The following is an 8,133-nucleotide window of genomic DNA, read 5'->3' as shown; positions in this document are numbered from 1 at the left end:
CGGCATTAAAAAGGTGCTGCTTTTTTCCGCTTCTTTTTGATTTGATACGTACGTGCGCATCTCCGTCTGTAAGCCCCTGCACCGATACGTCAGAATTGCTACGCCGCAAATATAAGTTGCCGGTTTAAAAGCTCCGTGTCAGCTGCGTCGCATAATGGGTCGGGGTCCGGGACATGCGTGGTTTGCAGTCAAGCTTAAATTGCAACGTCCGCTGCCATGCAGCTGTGGAAGCTGCGGCACAGCTGCGGCGCATTTTAAGACTCGTAACCCTAACCCTAGAGCCACTTGTGCGCATGCGTTGCTAGAACCGCGGGAAGTTGTAAGTTTTGCCGGCGGATGTTTTGGTTGTAGAAAGTGATAAGGGAAAGTTTGGAATTTAAAGTGACCCCCTACACACATTCCTGCGCCATTTTCACCTGGGAACGGGCACAGTTCGGCTGCTCCTGGCACAGCTGTGCGGCGGCTCCCCTTTGCCACCAGGCAGGATGGCACAGCCATCCACCAGCACCCCGAAAAAAGGCAGGGGGACGTCTTGGTCTCATACTGAGACGGCTGACCTCATAGCTATATGGTCCCAGCCAAATATTTTGCAGAAACTGGAGCAGTCTTACCTGAATGCTGACACATATCGAGAAGTGGAAGAAGCCATGAAAGTCAAGGGCCACAACAGAACCTTGGAGGAGTGTCGCCGAAAATGCAAGTCGCTGAAATCTCAATACAAACAATACAGAGATGCCCTGGCTAAAGGTACTACAAAGGGCGCCCCCCCGCCCTTTTACAAGGAGCTGCATGCTTTCATCAAAAGTGATGGAAGCATCAGACCCCACAGACTAGCCACCAGTGGGGAGCGCGTGAGGGTCCCGGCGGGCCAGCCAGCCAGAGCCGAGCCTGTGGTGGTGGAGGAGGAGCAGGAGCAGACCCCGGAGCTTGAATGTGCCCAAGACCTTTTGATGCCTCGTCAGGGTAAGATGTGCCAGGGCCCCTGGGGGGAAGGCAGGGGGGAATGGGACAAGGGGAAGATGTGGCCCCAGGGTAGGCACAGGCCAGAGATGACCCTTGTCCCTTGTCATATAGGTGAGGAGCAGGAGGAGGAGGAGGAGGAGGAACACCCCGACTCAGGTGATTCCTCCAGCAGCCAGAGATTTCTGGACCCCCGTGCCGTGCTCAGACGAATGTCTGCTGAGGCTGGGAGCTCCAGAAGGAGACCACCATCTCGTGCTGGATCCTCTTCCACGACCAGCAGCTACCGTGACCGTTCACCTCTCTCTCGGGCCAGTGCACCCGCCAGCGATGGCAGTGAGACCGAAGAGAGTATGCAAGGTAAACCTTATATTTTTGTTTATAAATGCATGGCTCAACTGCGCAATTGTGGCATGTCTCATTCACTGCTTACTGTGCTGGTATGTTTGCAAGGTTGCTGTGCAAGTAGGATTGTGAGTGTCCCTGGCATGGTCATGTCCTGCATGTGTCCCACATTCCTAAGGCACCCCTCCCTTGCATGTAAATCTGTCCTTTCCCCACGCCCTTAGTTTGAAGCTCCACCCTTTGCCACAGCTTTGAGTGAGAGTTCCTGCATGGCAGAATGGGGTTGGTCTAGATGAACCTCAGGGTCTCTGCTAACTGTAGGCTTCTATGACTCTCTGCTTGTATGTCCCATAGTAGGAGGACGAACTGAAGCAGAACAAGAAGAAGAAGGAGAAGGAGAACCTCCTGCAGCTAATCCCATAGCTGCCATGTCAGCAGAGGAGCGCCTTGCCACCAAGAAGAAAAGGGTCCGTCCGTCAGCAGCTACTAGAACTGTGGCAGCTGTGGATGTGCTCAAGGTTTGCTCAGAAGAGAAAATGACAGCACTGATGCAGCAGGCGCAGCGAGCCTGTGATGAAAGGGAGAGGAGCAGACAGTCCCGCAGGGAGCTCATGGAAAGGGCACTGGAAGTTCAACTGAGGGGCGTTCAGAACCAGGAGACAGCACTAGAGAGGTCAGACCAACATCATGAGACCACAGTCCAGGAGCAGAGGCGACTCAACACCAGCATGGAAGCGCAGACTGTTCTGATGGGGCAAATGCTGGAGGTCATGAGGGGAGGGCAGGGTGGCCCGAGACGCAGAAGGGTACGTAGGGAGCAGGGTGGAAGAGGCAGGGCTGCTGTCCCCAGGGTCGTGGAGGAAGGGGTTGAGCAGCAGGAGCCCCCAGCAAGAGGTGGAAGAGGCAGGGCTGCTGTCCCCAGGGTCGTGGAGGAAGAAGTAGGGCCACAGGAGCCCCCAGCAAGAGCAGTCCCTCCAGCTGAGGAGCAGGCAGTTGCCATGGAGGTGGAACCGGCTCAGCAGCCTCTGGCTGGCCCATCCTCCAGCCTCTTCAGTCAGTCAGTGGCAGTCCCACCGCCCACACCCCGCCCCCAAAGGCAAAGGGCAACTAGAGGGGGCCTGGGCCTGGGATCAAGGGGCAGGGAGCACTGAAAAGGCACTAGGTCCCATGATGTCCCATAAAGACATCATTTCGCCTCCCAGGGCATGTGTTCCCTCCCAGCCCATCTACCCTATTCTACCCTTCCTGTTCTCTCCTCCCACCATGCCTGGCTCACTGGTCCCCAAACCAGCAATCTCCAAACTCTGTCCTCCCAGGCGTTTGGACTTCATCTCCCAGAATCCCCAGCCACCTTGCCCTGTGGTCTGGGATTCTGGGACATGAAGTCCAAATGCCTGGGAGGACAGAGTTTGGAGATTGCTACCTCACACCACTCCTGCTTAGCTTTAGACTGCACAGTTGCGCCTAAGCTATCTCATTCACACTCACAGCCACACCGCCGCAGTTGCGCATAATTAACCACACAAATTTTTTTTTTAAAAAATAAACTTTTTTATTAACAATAACAATAAATTGTTTTCACTATGTACATATATACAAAAGGAAGGGGGAGGGTGAAGGGGGGTGGTGAAGGGGGGATGGCAGAGGGGGCAGGGAAGGGAAGCTGCTTCAGGGAGGGGGAGGAGGCGGTGGGGCGGGCAGCCGGCGGAGGAGTTCCTGGAGAGTCTCCTCCATGGAGGAGACTTTCTCTGCCAGCTTGTCCACCTTTGCTTCGAGAGCAGCGAACCTCCTCTCCGTCCGGTTCTCTGTGGGGGGAAAAGAAAGAGGATGGTTAGGATCAGCCTGTGGAGCCCATCACCCACTCCCACAGGCAGGGTTTCTGGGTGCCCCCACTCCCTTCCCTGGGTTCACCACTACACTTACCTTGCTGCCGGGCTTGGAGGACACGATCCAGGGCACTGGCATCGAGGGCCAAGTGCCCTGGCTGTCCTGGCAGGCGGCGGCTCGGCCCAGGCTCCTCTTCCTGCGCGACGGCGGCAGCAGCAAGGACATGAAGCCCTGCAAAAGGGGAAGGAAAGGCCCAAGTTACCATGCTGGCATGGCAGATAAGGGCACAAGTGTCGTGGGGGCTGCAGGCAGGCAACCCCCACCCCTCACCCTGGGGACCTACCTTCCGCCAGAGGAGCCTGCTCTGGCTGCGGAGGGGCCACAGCAGCTGGTCCTGGCTGTGGCCCACCCTCGGGGACATCCTCGTCCCCCGAGGATGGTGGAGAGGGCGACCTGGCAGGGTGCCCTCCCTCCCTCCGCCTCCGCCTCGGCCGCACGCCTGCAGAAGGGAAGAGGAGGGATGGCATTGGCACCATGCAGGAAGGAGAAGAGGGCAAGGGAAGGGTCAAGGAGGGGAGGACAGGGCATGGCAAGAGCTCTGGCTTACCTGGAGGACGGCGATCTTCCGGTCTGGGCCGATCTCCCCTGATCCACAGGTCCTTCAGCCGCGAGAAGAATGGTGGCCGCCTGTCAACCGGGGGCGCCTCTCCGAAATCCTCAAGGGTTTCGAAGAACGCTGCCTTCAGAGTTTTAAATTTAACTCTACATTGGTGCAGCGTTCTTTGAAACCCTCGGTTTCGGAGGGCACGAGATGCCTCGAGGAAATGCCCCCGGTTGGGCTTGTTGGTGCTGGCCATCACCCTCCTCGCGGCTGCCTGTGGCATCAGGGAGTCCAGGAGGATCCCGACCTCTTCATCGGTCCAGTAGGCGATTCGGACCGGGACCCTCCTGCGTGGCTCTGCCATCTTGATCGCCGTCCTGGGGTCTTTCACAGTTGCGCACGGGTATATATGGGCACCTGTGGCTCTGGGCCGTTAGGCCACGGTGGTCCTAGGCCAATGAAAGCTTTCAGAGGAGCAGTTTGAATCTTTCCCCCAATAGATGCCCTCTGAGTACCCCATTGATACATTCAAATGGGCCATTAGGAAAGCTTGAATTTGAGGGAGATTGATACATTGTCAAAGGGGCAATTGGCAGTTGGAGCTGATGTATCTTTTTCACCCAGGAAAACAGGCGCCAGGAGACCTTTTGTGTGTGTGTGGTTGTGTGTGTCCCCCTCAGGCACGTGGCAAAACATGCCCACAGCACAGATCAGGAATGATAGGCAGACTCAAACTGTGGATAATGGGATACATTTATTCATGTGCTTATGCTATTACAGTACAATGCACTCTGACATCACAGATGATGGCACAGGAGCCATCCTTCAGATTCTCCTTGTCAGGAAAAAATCTGCCAGGGCATCCCTCACAGCCTCCCCTGCTGCCTTCTTGGCATTCTCTTCATCCCTTGTGATTGGTGCCGGGGCGGGCAGCACAAAACGGCGCCTATATCGCATGCCCTCATCCAGGACCCTGCCCTTGGTCTCACAGATGTTGTGCAGAATGACACATGATACCAGGATGGGCACCACGTTCTCCTCTGCCACCAGGAGTGGGGCAGTGAGACAGCGCCATCTCGCCTTCAATCTGCCAAATGATCTTTCCACGGCCCCCCTGACGCGATTCAACTTCTTGTTGAAGATCTTCTGTCTGGGAGTGCGTGGGGTCTTAAAGGGTGTCATGAGCCATTTCCGAATGGGGTAGGCAGAGTCAGCCAGTATCAGGGGCCCGATCTGCTGGCCTCTGATGTTGATGCTGGGGTTCCCTTGCACATAGATGCCAGCCTCCATGGCCTCGTAGATGAGAGAATTCCGTGCCACCCTGGCATCGTGTGCTGACCCATGCCACCCGAGCTCCACGTCCACGAATCTTCCTGTGTGGTCACATGTCCCTTGCAGGATGACAGAATAGGAGCCCTTTCTGTTGACATAGGCATTCCTCAGCCCCAAGGGTGGTATGATCAGGCAGTGGCACCCGTCCATGAGGCCAACCACTTGTGGAAAGCCGCGGCGACCAAAGGCATCCATAATCTGTGGGGGAAAGGAAGGGAGAGAAACAGAGGAATTGAGATGACAAGTATGTTACAGGTGCGCAACTGCACCATAGCAAGAGCAGCAAATGTACAGTGAGGGGGTGATACTTGACACAGAATACCACAGGGCTGCCAAAGATTAAAGGGAAGGTGGTGTGGCTGTCCCTACCTCACGTGCGTTCCCCAGGTACACGGTCCTTGACAGCAGCAGCTTCTCCATGGCCAGGGCAAACTCCACCACGATCTCCCCCACGGTGGCAACGCCAGTCCCAAACAGCGCTGCCGTCACAATATAGGTGGATTTGTGTGCCAGTGAAAAGACACCAATGGCCACTCTCTTCTCCACCGGGATGGCTTTCCTCATCACTGTGTCTGCCTTCTCCAGTTCTGGGCGCAGGATGCCCACAAGCCTGTGGAAGAGGGCACGGGGCATTCGGAAGAAATGCCTCCATTGCTCGTCAGACCATATGGTTGAGACAAAGTTGTCCCACAAGTCGTGCGATGCAGGGACCTGCCAGCATCGGCGGAGACGTGCCACTCTGGCCAGGGCCATGGCACCGCCAACAGTAGCCATATGAAGCGCTATGGCAGCCGCTGCCGTTCGCTGTTCTGTGCCATCATCATCATCACTGCTGCTGTCATCCAAGTCTACAGCTGTCATGGTGGTGGATGATGGGACCTCCATTGCAGTGGCAATGGAGGCGGAGGGGGCAGAGGAGGCAGGGAAGACGGCGGTGGCAGCGGCGACAGCTGTGGCTGTCCATTGCAGCTTCATTAAGACCACAGGGAACAAAGGAGAGGAGGCATCCATGATGCCAGTGGTGGCACTCGCAATGCGCAAGCGGGCAAGGATGCCAACACCAGCTGATCACCAGCTGGCAGGAGGCCACCTTTGTTCTTGGGCAGGGCGGGGAAAAAAGTTTAAAGGGACCTGGGCCCTTTAACGGTGCACATGCGCACTTCGCAGCCGGCAAAAGGGAAATTTGCCGGCTGCTGGCAGACTGCCGCAGCTGCGCACTTCTCATGCGGCAAAAGAAAAAAAAAAGCCGCGGTTTGCGCCGCCCGTGCGGAAGCTGCTTCTCTTTTTGCAGCGTCCTCCGAGGCGGCCGTATGAAAGCTCCGGGTCCGAAATGGACCCAGGTGGGGCGTCTTCACTGCCCCCCGTGTGGAAGCTCCAACACCTGAAGCACGCCCCCGGGGCGGGCCGTCTGGAGGCTCCGTATTGAGCTGAATACACATCCAAGACGTCTTTCCCTGCCCGTCTGTAGCCCGCCATTATTTTTTTTTCCTTACCATTCAGCTGTAACCTTGATTTTGCACTTTCTTCCTTGATTTTCCTCAATAATTGTTCAAAGTCTATGCCATTGCTCTACTAGTATGATCTGCATATCTTAAATTATTGACATTCTTCCCATTTCTTTTAGAGTGATCCATAGTTTTTCATGATCTACACAATCAAAGGGTTTGCTACAATCTATAAAGCACAGGGTGATTTTCTTCAGAAATTCTTTGGTGCACTCCATTATCCAACGTAAGTTTCCAGTAGGCTCTCCAGTGTCTCCTCCTTTGCTAAACCCAGTTTGAGCATCTAGTGAGCATTCTTTCTTTCTTTCTTTCTTGATGTTGTTTTTGTTTGTTGTTGATTTGTTGGTTTGTTTTTGCATTCTTCCCTTGTAGCTTCCTGATTTAGATCCAAAATTCTTCTGGCTTCAAGCTATTCAGTTAATAGCACAAATGTATTCTTTACATGGTATTTAAATTATATAGGGATGCTCTTCAGTTGGTAGTGACTGATGTTGTGTATGACTTTAGCTTCACTCTAATTTCCTACAGTAGTCGTTCATGGTCACAGACAGACAGTGCCATAGTATGATGCTCCTGATCTTGTTTTTCCAAAGATAATGGAAATTCTCCATCTTCTGCTTCTAATTGTGTAGTGTTTTTGACTTATGTATTGGCCATCCCATGGCATCCCCCTATACAGTCATTTCTTTGGTTGTTTGAATAATGTGTTTGTGATGAACAAGCTTTTGGCTTTGATAAATTTGATAAGTTGCTCTCCAGCTTTGTTTTTTAATCCTAGGCCAAATTCTCCTGAAATATTTGGTTGTGTTTGTGCTCCAGTCACCTATGAGTATCAATGTGTAGTATGGGGACAGCGAGGTCCGGCCATATAACACCTGTTTTAAAATCTTTACACTGGCTGCCAATTTGTTTCCGGTCCCAGTACAAAGTGTTGGTTATCACCTTTAAAGCCCTAAATGGCTTGGGCCCGGGTTACTTGAGGGAATGCCTCTCCCTGCATAATCCTCCCCGCACTCTCAGGACTACAGGAAAACTGTTACTCAATCACTCTAAGGTGAGACTGGTGACTACTCAACAAAGGGCCTTTACGGCAGTAGCGCCTTCTCTGTGGAATGTCTTACCTGAAGGGATCCACCTTAGTGGAACAGTAGAAGCCTTTAAAAAGGCATTAAAACCCCACCTCTTCCTACAAGCCTACCCTCCCAATTCCTTCTAAGATTATCTTTCCCCTATTGACTCTGACGTATTGATATTCATGATTTTAACATTATTACTGTATGTTTTTAACTATGCTTTTGGATTTAATTCGTTTTAATATGTATTTTTAATATGTGAATTGTGGTACTGTTTTTACTGACTGTCTTTACTGACACTTGTATACCGCTTTGATCCTGGGAAAAGCGGTTAATAAATAAACAATATTATTATTATTATTATTATTATTATTATTATTATGTGATTGATTTCCTTTTGGACTCCAGCATAGAATCTTTCCATTTCTTCTTCTTCTTCTTCTATGTATGTGGAGCATAAACCTAGATAAACTAAAACTTACCCCTGAAG

At 52.8% G+C, this 8,133-nt stretch overlaps 2 protein-coding genes across 3 annotated transcripts; one reads left to right on the top strand and one right to left on the bottom strand.

The window, feature by feature from the left end:
- The first annotated feature begins 263 nt into the window (after positions 1–263).
- Positions 264–2,821, top strand: LOC149313550 (uncharacterized). Of its 2 annotated transcripts, XM_089523231.1 has the most exons (3): positions 264–963; positions 1,075–1,320; positions 1,660–2,821. In XM_089523231.1, exons 1-3 carry the CDS (start codon positions 486–488, stop codon positions 2,454–2,456), a joined length of 1,521 nt encoding a protein of 506 aa, XP_089379357.1. In that variant the 5' UTR covers positions 264–485; the 3' UTR covers positions 2,457–2,821. The 2 variants fall into 2 exon arrangements, with proteins under 2 accessions (XP_089379357.1, XP_089379356.1); XM_089523230.1 differs by having other exon boundaries at positions 264–1,320.
- Positions 2,822–4,166: 1,345 nt separating this feature from the next.
- LOC149313549 (uncharacterized) lies at positions 4,167–6,177 on the bottom strand. Its single transcript, XM_089523010.1, has 3 exons — positions 5,435–6,177; positions 4,863–5,263; positions 4,167–4,182 (listed from the first exon to the last, which is right to left on the bottom strand). The coding sequence occupies exons 1-3, from the start codon at positions 6,074–6,076 to the stop codon at positions 4,167–4,169; spliced, it is 1,059 nt and encodes a 352-aa protein (XP_089379136.1). The 5' UTR covers positions 6,077–6,177.
- Positions 6,178–8,133: the final 1,956 nt, after the last annotated feature.

This window comes from Sceloporus occidentalis, unplaced genomic scaffold (genome assembly GCF_023333645.1).
Source record: "Sceloporus occidentalis isolate IW3139 unplaced genomic scaffold, rSceOcc1.0.p SCAF_4, whole genome shotgun sequence".
Classification (NCBI taxonomy): domain Eukaryota; kingdom Metazoa; phylum Chordata; class Lepidosauria; order Squamata; family Phrynosomatidae; genus Sceloporus; species Sceloporus occidentalis.
The sequence above is the reverse complement of the archived record's forward strand: the minus strand, read 5'-3'. Positions and strand labels throughout refer to the sequence as shown.

Excerpts from the sequence above, each read along its gene's own strand:
- LOC149313550 (XM_089523230.1), top strand. The coding sequence starts at position 486 with ATGGCACAGCCATCCACCAGCACCCCGAAAAAAGGCAGGGGGACGTCT. Across the intron at positions 1,321-1,659 it reads GACCGAAGAGAGTATGCAAG|TAGGAGGACGAACTGAAGCA; the intron begins GTAAACCTTATA and ends TATGTCCCATAG.
- LOC149313549 (XM_089523010.1), bottom strand. The coding sequence starts at position 6,076 with ATGGATGCCTCCTCTCCTTTGTTCCCTGTGGTCTTAATGAAGCTGCAA. Across the intron at positions 5,264-5,434 it reads ACCTGGGGAACGCACGTGAG|ATTATGGATGCCTTTGGTCG; the intron begins GTAGGGACAGCC and ends TTTCCCCCACAG.